At 41.1% G+C, this 26,806-nt stretch overlaps 1 protein-coding gene across 1 annotated transcript in view; it reads right to left on the bottom strand.

Moving 5' to 3' along the window:
• Positions 1-1,897: 1,897 nt before the first annotated feature.
• Positions 1,898-26,806, bottom strand: part of LOC306998032 (NACHT, LRR and PYD domains-containing protein 12-like) — an 83,633-nt gene continuing 58,724 nt past the window's right edge. Inside the window, exons 13-17 of the mRNA XM_079611763.1 lie at positions 8,541-8,714; positions 7,969-8,142; positions 4,002-4,175; positions 3,327-3,488; positions 1,898-2,529 (exon numbers count right to left, since the gene is read on the bottom strand). Of these exons, the coding sequence (XP_079467889.1) occupies positions 2,310-2,529; positions 3,327-3,488; positions 4,002-4,175; positions 7,969-8,142; positions 8,541-8,714 (904 nt within the window). The 3' untranslated portion in view covers positions 1,898-2,309. The remainder of the gene's footprint in view (positions 2,530-3,326; positions 3,489-4,001; positions 4,176-7,968; positions 8,143-8,540; positions 8,715-26,806) is intronic.

The following is a 26,806-nucleotide window of genomic DNA, read 5'->3' as shown; positions in this document are numbered from 1 at the left end:
AGGTAGGAGCTGATTGATGTATTTTACATGCCCTATCCCGAAGGGGTACACCCCCACAGACCTGGGACAAAAAACTCAGGATTTCTGTCTCTGGTATATTATGAGGCTGCTGAGCGCGACAAACCGGTCCCCAGTCATTACGAGGGGGAACGCAACTCGCCACACTCTGCTTTTGAGCCCTCTTTTTTTTTAAATCAGATCAGCCTGGTACGCCTGCAACACTGCCATAGTGTGCAGAGCAGCACCAGTCTGACCCCCACCAGTGTGGATGTCATTATACACGGCTTGGTGGGGAGTGCTGACTCCTTAAATGACGATGAGCCACAGAGAAGAGATAGCCAGCGAGCGTCTCTTCGGACTGGCGCATCATCGTATGCACATGCCCCCATGATAGTCTAATAAATTGACGTCAAGGGCACAAAGAATAAGGTTTTCCCCATGCACGAGTTAACGTCATGGAGATCCTCAAGGAGGACAGTCTAGCTGTAATCTGGCCACTGCACGAGTCACCAACTCGAGTAACCTCACACGCTTTATCATAACGAGATAAGTGCTCGGAGTCGGTACTCTCAAAGTCCATCATAATTATTATTCTTTTTTTAGATGGCTTTTTCAATATTTAATCCCTCAGAATTAAATGTGGCCAAAGAACAGCCAGACAATAAATTATTACAAGCATTTGATATATTGCATTGAATATCTGATTTCTCATCATCATTCAATTCATCAGCAATAAATACAGCCAAATATCAATCAGACACGGTCTGGATGACAGGCTGTATTTAAATCCTTCATAAGATCAGCCTGGTATGCCTGTAGTGTACAGCGCAGTACCAGCCTGAAAATGCATCTGATAATACGATCCCAGGGGAGAGAAAGCTTGCGCGCGTCTCTCCAATCTGAGACAGCATCATATAATCGCGTGCCTTTGCACCCGCGATAGTCGAATTGGTCGACGTCGAGGGCACAAAGACACGTCATGTATAAATATATATATTATATTTACATCTTTATTTATAATCTTTGAGTGTCTTTTTGTTGTGATCAGTGTAGTCTGGCCACTGCACTAACGATCGCCCCGAGCAGGTCTCCTTTAATTATCACGGGAGGAACGCTCGTAGGCGGCAAACTCACGAGATTAACATGTCCTCTGCCCGAGCCGAAGAAGCGCCGAGGCACGCTTCGGTAGTCAGGCAAAAGGACATCGCGATCTGGAGAGAGAGCAAGCAAAAAGGACGCACCCGTCTCTCGCTTCTCAGCCAGATCGACACGCAAGCCCCACAATCGCATTGTGGGTGCCACCCCTTTGAAATAAGCAAAGCGAACGCGAAGCACTTTAACTGTGAACATTCCACTGTGCTCGAATTCACCATGCTCAAACGCAAGGGCAGCATGCTCTTTCCCAAACAAACAAAGCAGTAAGCGTGTGTATCCAGTTCTGAATAGGACGAGAACATGGAGGGACACAGCGCTTACTCCGTTGACACATTTCTCTTTTACTTTTTCTAAACTCCTTTTTAGATCGTAGAGAGATGAGAAAGAGAACATCTGCACACTGTCAGTGATCAACTAAATAACTCCTAACAAAGATCTGTAGTAGATAGAGAGGAGACAAATGCTTGCACACCAAACACAGAGAGGTCTCTGAAGAAAAAAGACCTGACGATGCACCTGCGGCTCATCTAATTATAGCCTCGCGTCGCGGGTGCGCGCCGATGACGTCACCGACCGAGGCTTCCGGTCGATTCCATCGACGTGTTTACACACTATATTCACAGCAGGTCACGATTAAAGACGTTCCCAATGCGCTAAGCAGTGCAGCATCGATTGTAGCTTTTGAAAGGGAACTAACTTCATATACAATAAAACAATAACAATAAACATATTCTGTGTTAGAGAGATAATGTAAATGTTTAAAAGTTACATGTAAACTTTATATCTTTGAAACATTTATGTGCAATACTTGACAATCACGTTCATGACTAGAAATATTTTAATAATTATGGATGAGTTCAACCCAAACATGATTATATTTGCAGGCCTGATAGTGGAGATTTCTGCGGACACTCATCTGAGCTTCTTCCTCTGTTCACCTTTAATTACAACTAAACCATCATTTGGCTGAATAATAAACCAACATTAATCATTCAATATCACATGTTTCTAATACGCATGCTAACACACATGCTGCTTTATTTAACTGTGAAGTCTGAGTCTCTTCCTCCTGTATGAAACACATTAATCACAGTTATTTCTCCTCATAGACAGCAGTGACTCTTCTGTGGATCTCCTGATGGTTTCTGCTCCTCTCATCTCCGTTTCAAAGATTTAAACCATGATGTAAACAATCCTCTGACGTTTGGTGATCGACCTTCATCTGCTCTGACGTTTGGTGATCGATCTTCATCTACTCTGACGTTTGGTGATCGATCTTCATCTACTCTGACGTTTGGTGATCGATCTTCATCTACTCTGACATTTGGTGATTGATCTTCATCTACTCTGACGTTTGGTGATTGATCTTCATCTCTGTAAAGTGGAACAGAAGAGAAAACATCAGTGTTCAGTGGAACAAAGAGCAAATTATTATATTTCAATGACTGTTTTTTTTTTTGTAAGAATAAGTTAAATTGAATTCCTGTAATCAGATTAATTACCAACTTTACATGATCCTACATAGATATTTGTGTTTTTAAATATAATAGATTTAAAACCTGAATAATGTTCACGTGTGTGTGTGTGTGTGTGTCAATGCGACTCCTATTGAGTCTCTGTAAAGGAGAAACTAATGAGTGTACGGCGTATGGAATAAACCACAGGGAGCAAATACTAATGTTACTTTGAGTTCAAACACACACCTTTAGTTAAAGCCGCTTGTCCTCTAGTTTAAACATGTCTGTCGGCTCTTAGTAAATCACTGAGAGTAAAGTAAGTGTAGAGGAGTGTGACGTGTTGCTCGTCCCAGTAAAAACACACTGGAGACAGAGACATTTCTCCTGTGAGCTGAAGCTGGACCTGCACTGAGTTTAGCAGGAGTGCAGCGCTTTCCTACAATCTGACCAAGTCTGTTTTCACACTGAAATGATTCACTTCTACTGACACAGTTCATAAAGCAGGTGTTGATGTGTAAAGCTGTGACCGTGAGCTTCTGTTCTCTTTCCTCCTGTGTGTTCAACATTTCAATAACTTCACATTGTGTTCTCACACAAACCCTTTGTTGCAATAAAGCTTAATGATAATTTCCTTTCACGAATGTTTGAAAGGTGTGTTCACATATCAGAGGAAAATGAAGATGTCTTTAATATCTCAGAGTGATGTTTCCTCACCTCAGGACACAGTTTGAGTCTCGTAGCTCGTCTCTGAGCCGCTGCTTTGAGTCTCCTATATTATTGCCTCTCAGATCAAGCTCTTTTAAAAACTGCAGTGCTTTTGAGTCAGTCAAAGACTGAGTTAGAGAAGAAACATCTGTAATGCCACAGCCATATAGACTAGAAAGACACAAACAGAGGAAGAGAGATTATCTTACAAACAAATCATGAATGTGAAGAATTTTACACAGATATAATGTGAACTCAGACTCACTGTGAGATATTGAGAATAAAGTGTTTTAGTTTAAAAATAACAATAGTTCACATCTATGATGATCATCTTATTGAAGAGCTACAGCAGCTTTTAGTGTCCAATAGTCTGTTCTGAAACCCAGTCACACTAGTTCTGTGCGCTGAAGACACGGTTTCTTCTCTTTCATTTTAACTATTTATTTGACGTCTCTCTTCTTTATTCTCTGTTGAAAAGGCAGATTTCTGCATGTACACAATCAGTACATTGTATCAAATGCTGGAAATTAAACAATTACTATCAAGATAAAAACACATAAAATGTGAGCAATAGGGAAACCCCAGAAAGTGCACTGCTGTAAACAATGAAACATAAGCCCTGCTGTCTTCAAATAAATAAACTTCAGTCACACTGTAATTGCTGTACAGTATAATGACACTAACTGTAGTTTCTCCAGCTTGAGTTGTGGGTTCATCAGTAGATCACTGAGGTTTTTCACTCCAGAGTCTCCTAGTGTATTCCTGCTCAGGTTCAGATCTCTCAGGTGTGACGGGTTTGAGGTCATAGCTGAAGTCACATCAGAACAACCTTCATCTGTCATATCACAGCCTCTTAACCTACATTAGCAGAGAGAGAGAAGAAAATAAGACAGAAGAAAAGAAAAATGTTTATTCTGTAACGTCACATCATCTTCATCAGCAAATAAAGCAGACAGAGGAAGAGAGATCTTCATCTTTATTTCACCAGATCACAAAATACTACGGTGAAAATGTGTGCAGAAATATAATGTGAACTCAGACTCACTGTGAGATATTGAGAATAAAGTGTGTTAGTTTAAGGAGAGACACGGCAGGCAAAAACATCGGGTTTATTCACTGGTCAATTTTGAGATTTTGGGATATTTGTCTTCAATAACCTGTCTTCTTTCAGACTTGTGGTGGAAAAAAGTCAGAAATACACATTTAGGTCTTTATTTTACTGCACTTTGTCTGTTTGCGTGTGTAGATTTATCATAAATTCAACAAAAGTTGGTGTTATAAATCATCCGCTGCTCCGCGATCTCTGTCTGCACCCTGTCATCACACACACCGCTAGAAAGCTCTCTCTCTCCTGTACAATGCTGTCGGGTCCAAATATGGTCATTTCCTGTTTATCAGCAACCAATCGTGAAAGTAAAAGGGGGGATTTAACTCTAAATGCGCAATCTCATTGGCTGATGCAATCTTTAAAGGGGCGGTATAATGCCCTTTTCACAAGATGTAAAATAAGTCTCTGATGTCCAGAGTGTGTGTGTGTGTGTGTGAAGTTTTAGCTCAAATACCCCACAAATATTTTTATATAGCATGTTAAAGTTGTCACTTTTTGAAGTTGAGCAGAAATACGTAGTTTTGTGTCTGTTCCTTTAAATGCAAATCAGCTGCACAGGGGGCGGAGCTTCAACAGCTTGTGTCCTTTTACCTCACACACACACACTGGAAATTTCAAAAACTTTTAGTTCATGTTCAACCCGGAGTCAGACAATGATGGAGAGACTCAAGAAGAAGTGACAACATGTAGAAGCAACAGGACATTTCTGAATGGTTAGTTGATGAGTTTATGCAGCTAATGTGGAGTTAACTATCTTCTAGTCATTGATTAGCATATTCTGTCATGATAATCTATAAATCGTGTTCAGGGGCCGGGGGTTATGTAAATTTTAGGGTTGGTGATGTCACTAACCCGGGAGGAATGTCGTGTAGTTCCTACCAGCCGTTTGTTGTCGTCCTTTTCTTTAAAAGCAAATATCTTCCTTTGCTTTGAACTTTGAGCGTTGTAACTTTGCAGATGTTGTTTATGATCAAACAGCAACAATACACACTAACTACAGTTAGAAAAGTGAAATCATAATCAACCACCCCTTTAAAGCCCGTTTTCTCAAAATGACTTTTCTCTCATTCTCCAAGTCTGAAATCTCCACTTCAGTCGCACCGATATACACCAAACCTTCCAGTCTTGTGCCTAGTTATATTATGAAGACATCTACAGAGGGATTTGTAAATATATTATTCAAGTCAAGTCAAGTCAAGAATATTTGTTTAGCGCTTTTCACAATACAGATTGTATCAAAGCAGCTTCACAGTATTAAATTAAAATAATAATAAAAACGTCCATGTCTGGTAATGCTAATCAATAGAATTATTCATTGATTAATTAAATTGAATATCCCCAACTGAGCAAGCCAAAGGCAACAGTGGCAAGGAAATGAAAAACTCCATCAGGTGAATTAATGGTGACCTAAAACTCCATCAGGTGCCCTAAAACTCCATCAGGTGACCTAATGGTGCCCTAAAACTCCATCAGGTGACCTAATGGTGACCTAAAACTCCATCAGGTGACCTAATGGTGACCTAAAACTCCATCAGGTGACCCAATGGTTACCTAAAACTCCATCAGGTGACCTAATGGTGACCTAAAACTCCATCAGATGACCTAAAACTCCATCAGGTGACCTAATGGTGACCTAAAACTCCATCAGGTGACATAATGGTGACCTAAAACTCCATCGGGTGACATAATGGTGCCCTAAAACTCCATCAGGTGACCTAATGGTTACCTAAAACTCCATCAGGTGACCTAATGGTGACCTAAAACTCCATCAGGTGACCTAATGGTGACCTAAAACTCCATCAGGTGACCTAATGGTGACCTAAAACTCCATCAGGAGACCTAATGGTGACCTAAAACTCCATCAGGTGACCTAATGGTGACCTAAAACTGCATCAGGTGACCTAATGGAGAAAAAAAAAAACTTGAGAACCCAGGCTCAGTCGGGGGCCAGTTCTCCTCTGGCGGTTATGAACTAGAGGCCGGATTTAACTGTAAGATTAGAACATTTATATGAATGCCTGGCCGTAGAGATGCGTCTTTAATCTAGTTTTGAACTGGGAGAGCGAGTCTGAGCAACGAACAGTATCAGGAAGGCTATTCCAGAGTTTTGGAGCTAAATGTGAAAATGCTCTCCCTCCTTTGGTGGACTTAGATATCCTAAGTATAACCAAAAGCCTCGAATTTAGCGATCTTAAAGAGCGCGATGGATTATAGGGCAATAGAAGATCCGTTAAATAGACTGGAGCTAAGCCTTTTAGGGCTTTATAAGTCAGTAACAATACCTTATAATTAATACGGAACTTTATAGGTAACCAATGTAGTGATGATAAGATTGGTGTTATATGATCATATTTTCTTGATCTAGTAAGAACTCTAGCGGCTGCATTTTGGACTAACTGTAGCTTGTTTATTGAGGATGCAGGACAACCAGCTAATAAAGCATTACAGTAATCTAGTCTCGAGGTCATGAATGCATGAACTAACTTTTCTGCATCAGAAACTGATAGCATATTACGTAGCTTAGCAATGTTTCTAAGGTGGAAAAAGGCCGTTTTTGTAACATATGAAATATGATTTTTAAAAGACAGGTTGCAGTCTAGTATGACACCCAGGTCTTTTACTGTAGAGGATAAAGTAGCAGGACATCCTACTATGTTAAAGTTGTATTGTGAGAGGTTTTGTGGGCGGTTTTTTGAACCGAAAAGTAGTACCTCTGTCTTGTCTGGATTTAATAAAAGAAAATTATGCGTCATCCAATCTTTTATATCTTTAACACACCATTTTCATCCGGCCGTGATGAAATATATATTTGAGTGTCATCAGCATAACAATGGAAACTAATTCCATGTTTCCTTATAATATTTCCAAGTGGCAGCATATATATTGAGAATAATAGAGGGCCTAGCACAGATCCCTGCGGCACTCCATAGTTTACTGAAGTTATGATCGATTTTTCTCCATTTAAATAGACAAAATGGTAGCGGTCAGATAAGTATGATCTGAACCAGCTTAATGCTTGTCCTTGAACGCCAGTATAATTTTGTAGTCGATCTAAGAGTATTGTGTGATCTATAGTATTGAACGCAGCACTAAGATCACTTATTATTCTATTCAACTATTCCTTGCGTGATTTATATAACATTTTATTCCAAAAAACGTGGCGAAAATCTATTTTTTAAGGCTATTCACAGTATATTCTGATTTACAGGATAACAAAAGTAGATATCCATAAATCCCTCTGTAATTTTCCCCATCTAATATGTTAACACATTGAAAAAAGAATTTTGAACCTGGCTTTATCCAATACTCTTTTTTTTAAATACATGCAAATTAGCACATATTTAATTAGACAATGCCTAATTTGCATATTTAAACATGAAATTACAGAAAAAATTTTCTCATCTTAATGTAGGCAATCAACTGGGAAAGTTTCATGGTGATATCTGCTAGTTACACATTTGACCCTATTCACCTGTAGTGTCTCGCCTTAAACTGTTGAAGTGATTTTAAGCATTTTGATTCTTGTATGTGAACGTGACTGACCTCAATCTCTCCAGTTTACAGTGTGAATCCTTCAGTACGGCACATAAGTGCTTCACTCCTGTGTTTCCTAGTGTATTCCCGCTCAGGTCCAGATCTCTCAGGTGTGACGGGTTTGATCTCAGAGCTGAAGTCAGGATTAGACTCTGTTTCTCTGTAATACTGCATCGACTCAGACTGAAGACAGATAAATAACAATAGTTCACATCTATGATGATCATCTTATTGAAGAGCTACAGCAGCATTTAGTTTCCAATAGTCTGTTCTGAAACCCAGTCACACTAGTTCTGTGCGCTGGAAGACACGGTTTCTTCTCTTTCATTTTTAACTATTTATTTGACGTCTCTCTTCTTTATTCTCTGTTGAAAAGGCAGATTTCTGCATGTCACAATCAGTACATTGTATCAAATGCTGGAAGTTAAACAATTACTACCTAGATAAAAACACATAAAATGTGAGCAATAGGGAAACCCCAGAAAGTGCACTGCTGTAAACAATGAAACATAAGCTCTGTTGTCTTCAGATAAATATACTTCAGTCACACTGTAATTGCTGTACAGTATAATGACACTAACTGTAGTTTCTCCAGCTTGAGTTGTGGGTTCATCAGTAGATCACTGAGGTTTTTCACTCCAGAGACTCCTAGTGTATTCCCGGTCAGGTCCAGTTCTCTCAGGTGTGACGGGTTTGAGGTCATAGCTGAAGTCACATCAGAACAATCTTCATCTGTCATATCACAGCCTCTTAACCTACATTAGCAGAGAGAGAGAGAAGAAAATAAGACAGAAGAAAAGAAAACAGTTTATTCTGTAAAGTCACATCATCTTCATCAGCAAATAAAGCAGACAGAGGAAGAGAGATCTTCATCTTTATTTCACCAGATCACAAAATACTACGGTGAAAATGTGTGCAGAAATATAATGTGAACTCAGACTCACTGTGAGATATTGAGAATAAAGTGTGTTAGTTTAAGGAGAGACACGGCAGGCAAAAACATCGGGTTTTTGTTCACTGGTCAATTTTGAGATTTTGGGATATTTGTCTTCAATAACATGTCTTCTTTCAGACTTGTGGTGGAAAAAAGTCAGAAATACACATTTAGGTCTTTATTTTACTGCACTTTGTCTGTTTGCGTGTGTAGATTTCTCATAAATTCAACAAAAGTTGGTGTTATTGTTACGGCGTCTAGGGAGATCCCCAGTACTCAGTCTCGAGCCCCTTCCCCTGAATACTAATTATGCATACTAGCCTCCTAGTATGCATCATTGGTGCTCTGATCACCTTCCACCTGTCTGTAATGAACTCTGAGCTCAAGCCTATATCTAGCTTGTTAACCCTCTGGAGTCTAAGGTGTTTTTGGGGCCCTTGGGATGTTTTGAAATGCCCTGATATTTGTATTTTTTTCAGTTGCTTATAAACATATTAATGGCAAAGGTGTAATTACACTCTATTTAGCATGAACATGGCTATCATAATATGTGAGCAACATATATGTACATGTTTGCATTTTTGAGAGAATATTATTTATGCGTGGTTATTCAAAAAACTCAAACTTAAATTGTCTGATATAAGACCACAAACGACCAACTTCACATATTCCCACAATACTTTTGACTAATGGATCTTGTCGGCTAGAGTATTTACTTCAAAATGATCTGAAAATCATCCGGGCTAATCGTTCACATTAAACAATAGATTGATTTAAATTTTGTAAGACACTTTTTGTTTGGAAAGGCAATATGCAGGTGGGCGTGAATGATCCAACAAGGTCATGAATAATGTCCTCATTCACACCTGAAGACAAAGACCTGCTAATGCTGCAGTGCATACTAATGAGCCTTAGGTGTCACTGTGGCTACAAGAAAAAATGCAAAGACAACACACACACATATATACATACATATATACATACATACATATATATACCGGTATATATATATATATATATATACATACATATATATTACTACAGAATTGGTTCAGAGTTGGAAACATCTTGAAAAAAAGTGTATTTTTCCACAAACTGTATGCTTGCAAATTGTATAATATCCAAGGTAAACATTTCTAGTAATTGTGCAGTTAATTCTCATTCGTATTTTCAGAAAGTTTTGGATGTAGGCTATCCTCTCCCCAAATTTGTCACTAATAAAACACAAAAATAATTTATAGAGAAGGCTTATATTGACCTTTTAAGATTTTGTTTGCACCTTGTAAATTAGGTTTTGATGTGGCAGTAAAAGCTTTATAAATAATCTATCCAAAACGAAATTTTGTCTTTCATATTTCGTCTGTAACATATGGTCTTTTATAATATATATTAGGGCATAAATGTTAATTTGCAGTTTAATATGTTGCTTATACAAATACATTTTATTTCAACGTATTCAGTCGATTTTTACTCATCTCAGTAGGCAATATAGATAGTTTGCTAAAAGCGAAACTCGCGCGAGCTGTAGTAAACAACATGCATATGTGCCGTGCATTCATTCAAACACAGAAACGCGATTCAAATTTCAACAGTCTTTTGCGGTTTACAGACACCATTTCATATCGCGATTAGAACAAAGCACTTACTGATGATCTGCAGCTGGATCCGTTGTTCGGCTACTCCAGCACGTTTGAGGTAAAATTTCCAGAATTATCACGATATTATTATTCCTCACAGCGAGCGTGTTGTCCAGCTGTTGTGGGCGTTGACTGGTTTGCATGTGTTGCTTCAGATTATCTGCGTTTGAATAGCGCGCGCTCTCGATGGGCGTGTCACATTAGCAGATAATGAGGTGCCAGAAGGATAATGAGCACAGCTGATCTCTCGCTCTTTTTATATAGATTACATAAACAGAGAATATTTGTTTTAGTTTTGAATTAGATAATTTAAAACTACACACTTAAATGATTATAGAGATATATAGCTCATGTCTGAGTGAATAGTATTCGCTGAGATTTGTTTAAATTTAGAAACGTGCTTCAGAAAAAAAGTTCACGGAGACGGAGAGGCATAAAGCACTCCCTGTTTACTTTCTTTATTTTACAAAAGCACAATGTTTTATTTCGATTGTAAGTGGACACATAAAAAAGTAGACATTTAACAGCTTATTTTCTCATATTTCTTAAGGCTGTATGACCAAAACTGACTGAGTATTTTAGGTCTATTTTGCTGCTATGTAAAAAAAAACGAGCAAAACGCGCCCGCGCGTTTGCCGACCCCAGGGGGTTATGTCAGCACTCTTTGCGAAGTATTGTCTCATTCCCTTGTTACATGTCTGAGCCTTCTCTGGATATACCTCTGTTATACTGATCCTGGACTTGAACTAACCTCTTTGATTGTGTGCAGCCTGCCTTGTGAACCCCCGCCTGTGACCTGACTCTGAAACTCTCTGCCAGCCCTGAACCTCTGCCTGACTCTGACCTTCATGCTTGCTGCCAACCCTGGACTCATGCCTGGTTTACTTCTACTCTGCCTGCTGCCTTTGCTACTGTTTTGAGTTTCCTTTTTTACTACCTTTTACGTTATTAATAAATTGCACATGGATCTGTCTCTGCCTCCTGGTTCACAACAGAATACTTCGCCGAACGAAGATCCAGCAATGATGTCAACCTTGTCCAGGCCCGTCGCGACAAGGCAAGCAAACCAAGCAATTGCTTGGGGCCCCCAGCTGGCCTGGGGCCCCAAGACAACGACTGGTTAAGAATAAAATTCAACGACAAACTGTGTGAGCGCCCCTTTGATAGTCAATGCAGTAAAGTGCAATGACACTGTTATCGGGATTCCCCTCAAAGGGCCCCCTCTGGCTGACAGCAGCCAGCCAACCACGCGATCTCTGCTGCCGGCAAAATACAAAAACCTCCTCGACAGTCATCATCATCATGAAGCGGAATTATGCTTCAGGAAGCCAAAAAAGAAAGAAGAGAAAGGAAGAGGATGAAAAGAAGAAACAAGATAGTGGTAAGTGATAAATTACACTGGATAAAATAGCTCTACTTGTCTTGTACAAATGGTGTTTTGCAGTAGGTAGGCGTAGGCTAGTAAAAATATGTTTATGTTAGCTACCTGCCTGACGACGGCAAATGCTGGTTGTAACGAACAGTTAGTGCAACTTTTTTTTTCGAATGGACGGAATATGGTTATTGGTTACATTACATACAATATGTTTTTTAACGGGATAAGGAAGACGCAGATCTGTTCCAGAATCACTGTTTATCGTATTTAATGACATGGCTATAGCTTTGTAATAGGTTTTGATGAAAGTGGCATAGCATGCTAACGTTATACTAACTATTCCATCGTGATAATCTAATACCAAATGGGGTTAGGAAAACCACACAATAAATTCCGTGCATCAAACATTAGCTTGGAATGTTTTTAAGCATTGGTAGTTGTGAAAGTAGCTGCATCCCTTCCCTTCTCAAAATATGGAAATGCTAACATGGTCCGTCTATCTATGTAATATTTATAGATGTTTTAAAAATGGTTTCTTAAAAGTTTACAATTTTTTTTAAATCATTACCCGATACCTATTATATTATATATTATATGATAGATATGATGTGTGTTACAATAAACTGTTAATTTACAGCACTACTAATAATTAGTAAACATTTCATTGTAATTTCATTGTTTGTTAACAGTAAAAAGACTGTTTGCTAACAGTTAAATGACAATTAACTAAAGATTAATTAACTATCAATTTACCACCTATTAATGATTGTTATTATAAAGTGTTACCATCTTTTTTTTCTCCCTCAAGGTGCTTTGCTTAAATTTCTCAGCCCTCAGGCTCTTCCTAAGGATACATCCACTGATGAAGGTAGAGTGAATTTCTCTCACTGAGCTGAGCTGTTAATAGTGACCTCTTTCAATATGCTAACAGTGAAATGGTAAAACGTACTTCACAGGTAATTTCAGATTTATTTTTTCCAATTATTTTCCCAGGTACACCATCAACTTCATCCTCAACAACATCAACAGATGCATCACTTCTCAGTGCTGATGTTTCCTCTATAGCACAAGGTACCACAAGCTCTATAATTATAGCTGATATCCTGCACAGCCCAGAGTTTAAACTGATAAGTGTGTGCTGTCATGTTGTTAGAAAAAAAAAAACAGTTTGGTGGGAATTCAATGGTGATTTGCACTGTGTAAATACCAGTCACTTTTGACCATGGACATTTCAGATATACATATACATTTTTAATATACAGTAGTGCCTGTCAAATTTCTAGGTGTCAGACAATCAGTGATGCATTCTGTACCTGAACAGATGGATTATATTAATAAAAACATTATTTTTCCCCAGCTACACCGTCAATAGCATCTCTCACAGTGGAAGACACTGCATCCAGAACAGAAATTGAGTCTGCACCAGCACCACTTCCCAACACTGAGGTTACCTCTACACCTCAAGGTACCACAAGCACTGTAATTATAGCTGATGACCCTGCGCAGTGGCCAGCAGTCCTGACTGATAGTGTGCGCTGTCAAATTGTTAAAAAAGGACCAGTGCAAGTCACAAACATTGTATTCCCCCAAAATTCTGAGAATCCACCTCGAAGATTCACAAATGACAATTACATGAGAAGCATGAAAAATGGGGAGAAAATTCTTCGATCATGGATGTTATATTCCATGAGCACAGACTCAGTGTTCTGTTTTGCCTGCACTGTTTTTGGGAAGCGTGACAATGCCTTAAGCAACTGTGGCTTCCGTACATGGAGGAACCTAGCTCATCATTTAAAAGAACACGAATATTCAAAGGGGCATTGTGACAATATGACAAACTGGCATGAGCTGCAGAGGAGACTGCAAACCAATACAACCATAGATCAAAGACAACAACACTTGATGCAGATCGAGATTGAGCATTGGAAAGGTGTCATAAGGAGAGTTATTGCCATAATTTGTCACTTAGCAGAACGCAACCAGGCTTTAAGAGGGACCACAAGTGAGTTGTATGACCCACACAATGGGAATTTTCTGGCACAAGTTGAACTGATGGCACAGTTCGATTCAGTTATGACTGAACACATAAGAAGGATACAAAACCAAGAGACAAGAGTGCATTACTTGAGTGGAACTATTCAAAATGAAATAATTGCACTAATTGGAGACAAGGTACTGGAAGAGATTGTGAGAAGAGTACACAGAGCAAAGTATTACTCTGTTATTATGGATTGCACTCCTGATGTCAGTCATAAGGAACAGCTTTCCATTGTTCTGAGAATTGTCAATTGCGAACCATCTGTGTCCATTGCAGAACATTTCTTTGGATTTTTAGATGTTGAAGACACAACTGGTAAGGGCCTGACTGAAGTCCTGCTTGACCACCTGCAGAAACACAGCCTGAGTCTTTCTGAATGCCGTGGTCAGTCTTATGACAATGGCAGCAATATGATGGGCCATAAACAGGGTGTTCAGGCAAGAATTTTGCAATTGAACAGCAAAGCATTTTGCATTCCATGCAGCAGTCATACACTTAACCTGGTTGTGGCAGATGCTGCCAAGTCCTCAGTGCTGTCCATCTCCTTCTTTGGTGTGTTGCAAAGACTCTATAACTTATTCAGTTCCTCTGTGCAACGCTGGGCAGTTCTAAAGGAACATGTAAAGCAGCTCACTTTAAAACCTTTGTCAACAACAAGATGGGTAGCTCGGATTGACTCCGTGAAGGTTGTGCGATACCAGTTACCAGAGATCCTGGATGCATTGTCTGCACTCCAGACATTTGCTATAGAGAAGGGGGACTCAGAGACCATGTCCACTGCTAAATGCTTACATGGTGAGTTGAAGACCTGGTCTTTTCTGCTTTGCACAATGACCTGGTACAATGTTTTGTACCAGATCAATCATGTCAGCAAGCTGCTACAAAGTCCAAATGTTTCCATGGAAACACTTAGATCAGAAACAGAAGGAGTAAAAGACTACCTTGAAGACTTCAGGGACAAAGGGATTGCTTCCTGTCAAACTGATGCAAAAGACATTGCAGAAAATCTGGATATGGAAATGACCCTTCCTGAGAAAAGGCAGCGTAAAAAGAAAAGACAGTCTCTATATGAAGGTACAGAGGACACTCAGTCTACTCCAGACGAGACTTTCCGAAGAGAGTTCTTTCTGCCCATGGTTGACACAGCCCTCAGAAGCCTAAGTGACAGGTTTTCAAGATTGAAGGGTGTTTATGACCTTTATGACTTTCTGTTCTCAAAGGACAACATGAAGCAGACAATAAAGAATGGAAAGCTTCATGAACGATGCAAAAAATTGGAACAAACCCTCCATGACATTGATGCTGATGACTTGGCACTTGAGATCAATTCATCTCTCTACACTTTTCCAGACCATGTAGCCACTTCCCCATTTGACATGCTTAATTACATATACAGTGAGAAGCTACTGGATTTGTACAGTAATTTAAGCATTGCTTTGCGTCTACTCCTGACTCTCCCTGTGTCAGTGGCCTCTGGTGAGAGGAGCTTTTCAGCTTTGAAGCTGATAAAAAATTACATGAGGTCCTCCATGGGCCAAGAAAGGCTCACAGGACTGGCACTTACGTCAATTGAGCGTGATGTTCGCCAGTCTTTGGACATGGAGGACATTGTGATTGCCTTTGCAGAAGGCAAGGCTCGCAAACAGCAGTTTTAGATAATTTGCACATGTTTGTGAGAAGTGAAAAATGTTTGTGTGTGTGTGTGTGTTGGATTTAGTTATTGTGCACTTTTTTAATGTATATTTGATTTTATGGTACAGTGGTGTTTTTTGCAAATGTTCAATTGTTGAAAATGTTCAAATATTATGCACATAATTTATATGCAACTGTAAACCTTTTTTATTTATGCACAGTATATGCAACAGCAGTATTTGCACTGTAAACCGTTTTTATTTATGCAACAGCAGTATTTGCACTGTAAACCGTTTTTATTTATGCAACAGCAGTATTTGCACTGTAAACCTTTTTTATGTATATAAAGTGTGGGTGAACTTAAACTGTATGGCTATGCTGTGGTTCCTGTAGGCTTTGCGTGTGTGCGGGCCGGGGGGCGGTGGTGGAGGGGGCCTCCATGTCCATTTTGCTTGGGGCCCCCAAATTCCTTCAAACGGCCCTGACCTTGTCAGCCGCTTTCACCGCACAAGCCTCACAACTCGCTACTCACCATCATCAGCTGTCTCGTCTAACTTCTGTGACGGAGGAATTAGTGAAAGCGGTTCAGAACATGCAAAAGCCCATGGTGGAATCCCCAGCGCACGCCGCGCCCATTCATGCACCTGTTCTCGCGTCTGACTCCTCAAACTTCAGCGCTCGCCTCTGAAGGATTACAAATTTTAAGAGTCTATTTAATAGTATATAAACTGATAAAGTTTAGTAGACTGATTTCAGATGATTATTGAGATTCCTGCAATGCCAGCAAGAGATTCCTGCCAGACCGGTTTTCTCCATTGTAAGTTAAATGAACAGAATCACTGAGACTCTCACCTTTTGTTTTCCTAATGGCCTTTGGAGCCCAAATGGCTCTTGGAGCCCCTGGCCCAGTCGTTGATTAGTCCGGCTGATTGGATTAGCATTAGCTCTGAATCACTGTTATGCTGATGAGATCAGGAAATCTCTGTAAGAGATGTGACTCAGGTAGGCTACATTTACATGCTTTGTTTAGAATCTCCACCTCTATGTAATCCCTTCCCCTTGGAATGTATATAACTACAATGCAATACTGTATTAGAGTTAGACTGATTTTGGAACTTGCAGCCGCACGCAATAAATAACAACTTCTGAACGCGATCCCAACTATCTCACTGGTCCTTGCTTCGATGAAAGAAAAACTTTACAACAGATGGTGCCGTGACCCGGATATAGTTCCAGCTTCCTCCACCTGAATCCAGATTGAAAACTTCAAGCAACAAAGAATGAACTTTTCCAGACTGAATCTCAACAAAGATCTCAACTGACTGAGTTCCAGACTGAATCTTGAAACCTCTTAACTAAAGGTTTGGTGAGTGCTGCTCTATACAAAAGAACCTACGACCAGTACAAATTTGTATCTTCTGCGCCGTCAGAGAAGAGTTAACAAACAGCTGCAGGGTTTGGTTAACTAAGTTTATCCTCTAAAGTTGTCTTTTAGAGATGAAAGTTATCCTCTGTTTTTTAGGCAGGGAAGTTTAGCATTACGCTAATATTTTGGTATCCTCTGTTCGCAGGCAGGGAAGATTAGAATTACGTGCTAGTTAGTTTGTTTATCCTTTGTTTCACAGAGAAGGTTAGCATTACATGTTAAGATTTGTGTGTATCCTCTTGCTAGAGAAGGCCTGTCCTTTGTAAGCTAGAGAAGATTAGCGTCATGTGCTAATAAGATTGTACCCTCTGTTTGTAAGACAGTAGAGAGAAGTTTAGTGTTTGTTTGTGTGGTAACATAGAAATTCACAATGTTTAGGAAAAGTACTAGACTGACTACCCCTTTATGGACAGATAGTGAATTCAAGTCTTTGTTATCAGAGCACATGGACTCCATCGTGACTGAGCCAGTCAGATTGAATTTAACAAAGAAATTTGGCATTGATGCAGACAAAGTATGGTCAATTGAAGAATGCAAGAAGGTGTTAGGTGCATGTATCAGGAAGAATAACATCAAGGGAATAATTTGCTGCCACAGAGAATTTAGCTTATCCATTGCCCAAGAACAAGCTCGGTGTATTGCTAAATTAAAAGAACAGAACAAACATTTGCACACTCGAATGTCCTGTCTCACAGACAAGGTGGGCGATAACAAGGCCTCAACCAAATGTGACTCAGAAGACCAACAGTCAGATGAAAGCGATCCTGATTCACAGTCTTTTGATAGAATAGAGGACAATGTCAATGCAGATGTAAATGCTGATGTAAATGCAGTTGAAGTGTGCGTAGCTAGACAAAAGCCTCAGGGAAAAGGTGTTGATACAGTTTCATTTGCAACCCCCATATTGCAGCCACAAGCAGTCAAAACATCTTTAGGTCCTAAAGATATTGAGAGAATTGCTGAAAGTTTGCCATCAGTGCAAATACATTTTTCTGAGTTTAGGAGAGAGTTGTCCAAAAAGATGCGGCTCTATGATATGACTCTAGCTGAAGTCACCCAGCTAATATCACAGATCTTGACTGAGTCAGAATTCAATGATTTTGAAAGTGCTGTAAACAATTCTGAACTGCAACAGGCCAGTAAAGATGATTTGAGAGAAGGTGTCTTGAAAATTTTAAAGAACATTGTTGGACCACACATGGACTGGTCAAAGCTCACTAGTTGTTTACAGAAGAAGGATGAAACTGTTTGTGAGTACACAGAACGATTCTGCCAGACCGCTGCAGCTTACAGCGGAATTGCTGACACGTCAGAGAAGGTGCTAGGTGATAACGGTCCCCTAGTTCGCACATGGTTTCAGGGTCTTCTGTCAGAACATAAAAATGCATTGCCTTACTTAGAATTAACATGGTCCAGTAGAACCCTGGAAGACAACGTGGACAGTTTAGTCACTTGGGAAAGAGACTTTGATGTCAGAGAGAGAGTAAGAATTGCAGCAGTTACTGTTAAGGTCAACTCAGAGAAGCCAAAGAAACGCAAAAGTCCTAGAGAAGCCAGTTGTTCTTACTGTGGCAAGCACAGACATTTTGGAAAAGAATGTAGAAAAAACAAGCATAACTTAAGACAAGTTAACAATGTTATACAGCTTTTTCTCCATTTGTTTGCTACTTTGAAGCAACCCCTCCCCTCGTCATTGGACTCGTGGTTGTTTCCCCCTTCAACAGGGACAGGATAGGACACACAGACCAGTGAGGTGCCCTGGGAAGAACTGAACGCAACAGGCGTTCGGGGGTTAACCCAGTGTGAAGAAACTACCTCATAGGCCTTTCCCCTCCACTAGTCCATCTCACCTCACTGTTTCTTTAGGTGTCTCATGGATTGAGAATTAGGGAAAGAAGGAACAACAAATAGCAGACTCAGATTGAACAGAGGATACAACCAGTCTTTACAACAAATACTGCTCTGTTGCCGTTTTCTCTTTTGTTTTCTTTCTTCCTCTGTGCAGATACAACATGGCTGTCCTGAGACCCATATGCACCGACCTCCTCACCTGCATATGAAGCCACAACCTTCCAGAAAACGACTCGACCCACTGCTGAGCCAACTATCACAAAGAAAAACAAAAGAAAAAAAAAAAACACAACACAGAGACTCACTGTATGTCAACAGTGGAACCTTCAGTCATCCATCGAACATGATCAAGATTGTCGTGCTACGAACTTTTGGAGCTTTAATCACGTTTCATAGGTTTAACGGATCCACCAAAGAACTTGAACAAAATCCAACAAGACATTCTTGATTTTTCAGCAAAATTCCACCAGATGACTGAAAGGTTCACGAACCCTAATTGCATGTTTGTTTCTGTGTCCACATGTAATTACAGAAGAACTACACAGATCCGAAGCTATGTGCCTGTAACTTACACCAGTTACAAGAATTGACTTAAGTGTCTAAATTTGTATTTTGTGAGAGTTTTTAAGAACTCTCAAACGGGGGACTGAAGGATTACAAATTTATTAAATGTTTAATTTAGTTTTTCCACTGCAATAGTATATAAACTGATAAAGTTTAGTAGACTGATTTCAGATGATTATTGAGATTCCTGCAATGCCAGCAAGAGATTCCTGCCAGACCGGTTTTCTCCATTGTAAGTTAAATGAACAGAATCACTGAGACTCTCACCTTTTGTTTTCCTAATGGCCTTTGGAGCCCAAATGGCTCTTGGAGCACCTGGCCCAGTCGTTGATTAGTCCGGCTGATTTGATCAGCATTAGCTCTGAATCACTGTTATGCTGATGAGATCAGGAAATCTCTGTAAGAGATGTGACTCAGGTAGGCTACATTTACATGCTTTGTTTAGAATCTCCACCTCTATGTAATCCCTCCCCCTTGGAATGTATATAACTACAATGCAATACTGTATTAGAGTTAGACTGATTTTGGAACTTGCAGCCACGCGCAATAAATAACAACTTCTGAACGCGATCCCAACTGTCTCACTGGTCCTTGCTTCGATGAAAGAAAAACTTTACAACACCTCTCACTCCCTGAAAAGTACGAGGGAGACCCAGGTAAATGCAAAGGCTTTTTACTTCAATGTTCTTTGTATATCGCCCGGCAGACCGTTCAGCACGCTACGGACATGGACAAGATTACATTCATCTGCTCATTACTCACCGGACGTGCACTGGAATGGATCACCGTGGTCTGGAGAACAGATGGATCAGCTTTCGCTTCGTACGGCGAATTCCTGGAGCGCTTTCAAGCCGTCTTCGAGCATGCAGTGGAGGGAAAAGGAGCGGAGGACCGCTTGCTGGAGCTCGCTCAGGGACGGATTCCCGCCTCGGAGTACGCACTCAAGTTTCGTACACTCACAGCGCAGACTGACTGGACGGATAACGCTCTTAAGGTGGTTTATCGACTGGGTCTCAACCACAAGCTTCAAGCTGAACTGGCCTGTCGCGATGAGGGAAGGAATCTGGACCAGTTTATTCATCTCTCCATACAGATTGACAACCTCATTCGTTCACGCTGTGCCAGCATCCGATCCTCGACTCTCTCACGCAACGTCTCCACCCTACACTCTCCGAGTCTCGTGGCTACGGAAGCCAGTGAGCCTATGCAAATAAACACTTCCCGGTTATCTTAGGAGGAACGTGAACGTCGGAGGACTATGAAACTGTGCATGTATTGTGGAGGAACTGGTCATTTCCGTCTGCACTGTTCTCAACTATCTACACGCAAAGAAAGGGCAACGGTGAGTCTAACTCTTGATAGTCTGAATCCTCTCTCTTGTGTCTCTGTACCACTGGAATTCACTAAGAATGATCAGTCTTTCTCTACATCTGCATTAATTGATTCTGGGGCAGCAGGAAATTTTATGTCACAAGATTTTGCTAAACAGCACAAGATAGCTCTCATTCCCTGCACTTCTCCTCTCACAGTCGAAGCCGTTGACGGACGGCCCCTTGGCGCGGGGCGAATTACTCACGTGACGCAAGAGCTTCAGATGCGCACAGGACTGTTGCATTGTGAGAATATTCATTTTTATGTTCTGTATGCTCCACACACTCCTGTCATACTGGGTCTACCCTGGCTAAGAAGTCACAATCCTCACCTGCAATGGACTACGGGTCAAATTATCCGCTGGGGTGAGGATTGCTTCTCCAAGTGCCTAAGTCCCATTAAGCCGCTACCTGTTCGAAGCATCTCAGAGCCCTGTGAAAATTCCGCTCTTACCAGTCTGCCTACGGAATATCGCGACCTGGCTGAAGCCTTCAGTAAAGCCAAGGCTATCCAGTTACCTCCTCATCGAGAATACGACTGTGCCATTGATCTCATCCCAGGTTCCATGCCATCCAGGGGACGCATTTTTCCCCTTTCTCAGCCCGAAACTGAAGCTTTGGAAAAGTACATTGAGGAAGAACTGGCCAAAGGATTCATTCGTTCTTCCACCTCTCCTGTGTCCGCTGGCTTCTTCTTTGTCAAGAAAAAGGATGGCGGTTTACGTCCATGCATCGATTACAGAGCCCTCAATGACTGCACTGTAAAGTTTCGTTATCCCCTACCACTGGTTCCTGCCGCTCTTGAGCTTCTCCGCACAGCGAAATTCTACACCAAACTGGACCTTTGCTCAGCCTACAACCTGGTTCGTATTCGTGAGGGAGATGAGTGGAAGACGGCTTTCTCCACGAGCACTGGCCACTACGAATACTTGGTTATGCCCTTCGGGCTTTCTAACAGTCCAGCTGTTTTCCAGTCTTTCATCAATGACGTATTCCGAGACATGCTTCAGCGCTGTGTGATCGTCTACATTGACGATATACTGGTTTATTCAGATACCTTCGAGGACCATGTACAGCATGTACGAGCCGTGCTCCAAAGACTCATTCAGTTCCAGCTTTACGCCAAGTTTGAAAAGTGCAACTTCCATCAAACCTCCACTTCCTTCCTGGGCTATGTGATCAGCCCCGAGGGCGTGGCCATGGAGGAAGGCAAAGTCAGTGCGGTGGTGGATTGGCCCCAGCCTACCACTCTCAAGGAACTGCAGCGCTTCCTGGGGTTTGCTAATTTCTACCGGCGATTCATTCGGGGATTCAGCTCTGTAGCAGGACCTCTGACAGCTCTGGTGCGGAAAGGAACCACTCGGCTACCCTGGAACGAGAGCGCTACGCAAGCTTTCAACCTACTCAAGCTCCGCTTCACAGCGGCTCCGATCCTGCATCATCTAAATCCTGAACTACCGTTCGTGGTCGAAGTAGAAGCCTCCAATGCGGGCTTGGGCGCCGTTCTCTCTCAGCGACAAGGTAACCCTGCCAAGCTGTTCCCCTGTGCATTCTACTCCAGGAAGTTGAACTCTGCGGAACGGAATTACGACGTTGGAGACCGTGAGTTACTGGCAATGAAGTCAGCATTTGAGGAGTGGCGGCATTGGCTTGAGGGAACCTTGAGGGAACAAGAACCTTGAGTATCTTCGCACAGCTAAGAGATTGAACCCACGCCAGGCCAGGTGGTCTTTGTTCTTTTCACGTTTCCAGTTTACTGTAACCTACCGCCCTGGGTCTAAGAATACTAAGGCTGATTCCCTGTCTCGTCTGTACGACTCTGAGGTTTCCAGTCTAGTTTACGAGAACATTCTCTGTTCCGATCTGGTCCTTGGTCCCATCCAGTGGGACATTGAAACTAAACTAGAGCAAGCCAACGCCAACGTTGAAATTCCATCCGACTGTCCTTCCGAGAAGATGTATGTGCCAGAGGCACTCCGTGAAGAGGTGTTGATACACGTTCATGCTCTGCCCAGCTCCGGTCATCCAGGAATCACTGCCACCGTTCATCTCCTCCAGAACCGCTACTGGTGGCCCACGCTACTCCAAGACACGACTAAATTCATTCAGCAATGCCAAAACTGCAATACGCAGAAGTCGTCACGTCTCTTACCTGCCGGCCTCCTTCAGCCCTTACCAGTACCTCAACACCCATGGTCTCACATAGCGATTGACTTCGTCACGGATCTACCACCCTCTGACGGTCACACAACTATTCTCACTCTAGTAGATCGCTTCTCCAAAGCCTGTCGACTAATTCCCCTTCCAAAACTGCCTACCGCTTTACAAACCGCTGAACACCTCTGCAATCTGGTCTTTCTGTTCTATGGACTACCTGATGATATTGTTTCCGACAGAGGACCACAGTTTACCTCTCGGGTCTGGGCAGCTTTCTTTCGGATGCTACAGGTGAACGTCAGCCTCACGTCTGGGTACCATCCTCAGGCCAACGGCCAAGCTGAGCGACTCCTAGTAGTAGCCTCCTAGTATGCATCATTGGTGCTCTGATCACCTTCCACCTGTCTGTAATGAACTCTGAGCTCAAGCCTATATCTAGCTTGTTAAGTCAGCACTCTTTGCGAAGTATTGTCTCATTCCCTTGTTACATGTCTGAGCCTTCTCTGGATATACCTCTGTTATACTGATCCTGGACTTGAACTAACCTCTTTGATTGTGTGCAGCCTGCCTTGTGAACCCCCGCCTGTGACCTGACTCTGAAACTCTCTGCCAGCCCTGAACCTCTGCCTTACTCTGACCTGCAGCAACCCCGGACTCATGCCTGGTTTACTTCTACTCTGCCTGCTGCCTTTGCTACTGTTTTGAGATTCCTTTTTTACTACCTTTTACGTTATTAATAAATTGTTGCACATGGATCTGTCTCTGCCTCCTGGTTCACAACAGTTATAAATTATCCGCTGCTCCGCGATCTCTGTCTGCTCCCTGTCATCACACACACCGTTAGAAAGCTCTCTCTCTCTCCTGTACAATGCTGTCGGGTCCAAATATGGTCATTTACTGTTTATCAGCAACCAATCGTGAAAGTAAAAGGGGGATTTAACTCTAAATGCGCAATCTCATTGGCTGATGCAATATTTAAAGGGGCAGTATAATGCCCTTTTCACAAGATGTAAAATAAGTCTCTGATGTCCCCAGTGTGTGTGTGTGTGTGTGTGAAGTTTTAGCTCAAATACCCCACAGATATTTTTATATAGCATGTTAAAGTTGTCACTTTTTGAGGTTGAGCAAAAATACGTAGTTTTGTGTCTGTTCCTTTAAACGCAAATGAGCTGCACAGGGGGCGGAGCTTCAACAGCTTGTGTCCTTTTACCTCACACACCCTCACACATACACACACACACACACACACACAGGAAATTTCAAAAACTTTTAGTTCATGTTCAACCCGGAGTCAGACAATGATGGAGAGACTCAAGAAGAAGTGACAACATGTAGAAGCAACAGGACATTTCTGAATGGTTAGTTGATGAATGTATGCAGCTGATGTGGAGTTAACTATCTTCTAGTCATTGATTAGCATATTCTGTCATGATAATCTATAAATCGTTTTCAGGGGGCGGGGTTATGTAAATTTTATGTCGGTGATGTCACTAACCCGGGAGGAATGTCGTGTAGTTCCTACCAGCCGTTTGTTGTCGTCCTTTTCTTTAAAAGCAAATATCTTCCTTTGCTTTGAACTCTGAGCGTTGTAACTTTGCAGATGTTGTTTATGATCAAACAGCAACATTACACACTAACTACAGTTAGAAAAGTGAAATCATAATCAACCACCCCTTTAAAGCTACAGTATGTAAGATTTTAAGCCACAAGAGGGCGCTGTTTCCAACAATAACAAAGGCGAATCTTGATGACGCTATGAAGGAGAGTGGAACGATGGGAGATGTCGTTTTCAACATCCAGAGACGTATGGAATTAATGAATCATGATCACGGATGAGGTCATTTATTCGTTTTTGTATTACCTGTACGTCTGAACGTGAAATTTTATGTCATGATAATGAATTAACTACAAGGAACGCAAAATGTTATGCTATATTATCCTGTTACAGCTATTTGTCAAATGATTTGTTAGGTTAATGCTGTGTAGTTTTAGGATGGTTATAGTTAATGAAGTGTTGTTTTACGTGTTCAAACCAATCGTAGTAAAATTAAATTTGAACGGACATTTGCAAGTAATGGCTTAATATTTTTTAGCAACAGATATCCGATTGTATTTAATTGCACTGCCATAATCTCGGTCACGGACTGCACCTGGTACACAAATATATTAAAATAATGACGGAAATCATAATAGGCTATTACATGCGTGGGTGCGGGGACGCGGCCGACAATTTTGTATAATTTATAATGTTGATATATCGCATCACGATAGTGTAGTGGGCAAGTGTGCCATCATATAACTTGGGAGACCTGAGTTCGTGTCCCAGCTAGAGGAGCTTTACTGATTTTGTCCCCCTTCTCTCTCTCACTTTATTTCATGATATTTATCTTTGTTTTATTCCTCCGTTTGTCACAAATTCTGCGTGTATCCCCATATGGACGCTTACGTTTTGTTGGCACTTCAATACTCGCCAAAGAGTAATCGTGATCCATGATGTACACAACAGTTATAACCACCACTTCCGCATTTGTCCACGTGATATTGCGGAAACTGAGGATAGTGCGGATATTGCGTCACTGACAGGCAACATTTTTTTCCGGGACGGACAGTTATTTAAAATTGGAATTTCTCTGAAATAAAAAATCTTTGGAGACTTTTGGGATATTGTAAGTACATAACTGCAGGAAATATATCACACTGTCCAAGTGATTTTTGGATCTTTTATTACAAAATTGTTACATATTGTATCTTTAAAGCCCGTTTTCTCAAAATGACTTTTCTCTCATTCTCCAAGTCTGAAATCTCCACTTCAAGGCAAGGCAAGGCAAGTTTATTTATATAGCACATTTCATACACAATGGTAATTCAAAGTGCTTTACATAGAAGAAATTAAAATAATCAAAAGAAATAAGAATAATTAAAACAGTTTAGAGTAAAAAATAAAAAAATAAAAATAAAATACAGTGCAAACAGTCGGACGAACAGTGGCACAGTGCTCATTCAGTAAATGCAATGTTAAACAGAAGTGTTTTGAGTCTGGATTTGAATGTGGCTACTGTAGGAGCACACCTGATCTCTTCTGGAAGCTGGTTCCAGCTGCGGCTGGCATAATAGCTAAAAGCGGACTCTCCTTGCTTTGAGTGAACCCTTGGTATTTCTAGTTGATGTGATCCTAATGATCTCAGTGATCTGTTGGGTTTATATTCAGTGAGCATATCTGCAATGTATTGAGGTCCTAGGCCATTAAATGATTTATATACCAGTAATAATACTTTAAAATCAATCCTAAATGTGACTGGAAGCCAGTGTAAAGACCTGAGGACTGGTGTGATATGTTCATATTTTCTGGTTCTGCTCAGAAGCCTGGCAGCAGCGTTCTGTACGAGCTGCAACTGTCTTATGGTCTTTTTGGGAAGGCCAGTAAGGAGTCCATTACAATAATCCACCCTGCTGGTGATGAAAGCATGCACAATTTTCTCTAAGTCCTGACTGGAAACAAAGCATCTAATTCTTGCAATATTTTTTAGATGATAGTATGCTGATTTAGTTATTGCTTTGACATGACTACTGAAGCTAAGGTCTGACTCTAGAGACACACCAAGATTCCTGACCTGATGTTTAGTTGTTTGACCTCTAGAGTGGAGGTATGCATTCACCTTGAGAACTTCATCTTTGTTTCCAAACGCAATGACTTCAGTTTTGTCTTTGTTTAACTGAAGAAAGTTTTGGCACATCCAGCTGTTTACTTCATCAATGCATTGGAACAGGGAGTCAATGGGGCTGTAATCGTTAGGCGATAGGGCTAAGTAGATATGTGTGTCGTCTGCATAGCTGTGGTAAGCAATTTGGTTCTTTCTCATTAT

The sequence above is a fragment of the Phoxinus phoxinus genome (genome assembly GCF_949152265.1).
Source record: "Phoxinus phoxinus genome assembly, chromosome: 5".
In the NCBI taxonomy this organism is placed as follows: domain Eukaryota; kingdom Metazoa; phylum Chordata; class Actinopteri; order Cypriniformes; family Leuciscidae; genus Phoxinus; species Phoxinus phoxinus.
This window is presented reverse-complemented; position numbering and strand designations above follow the sequence as displayed.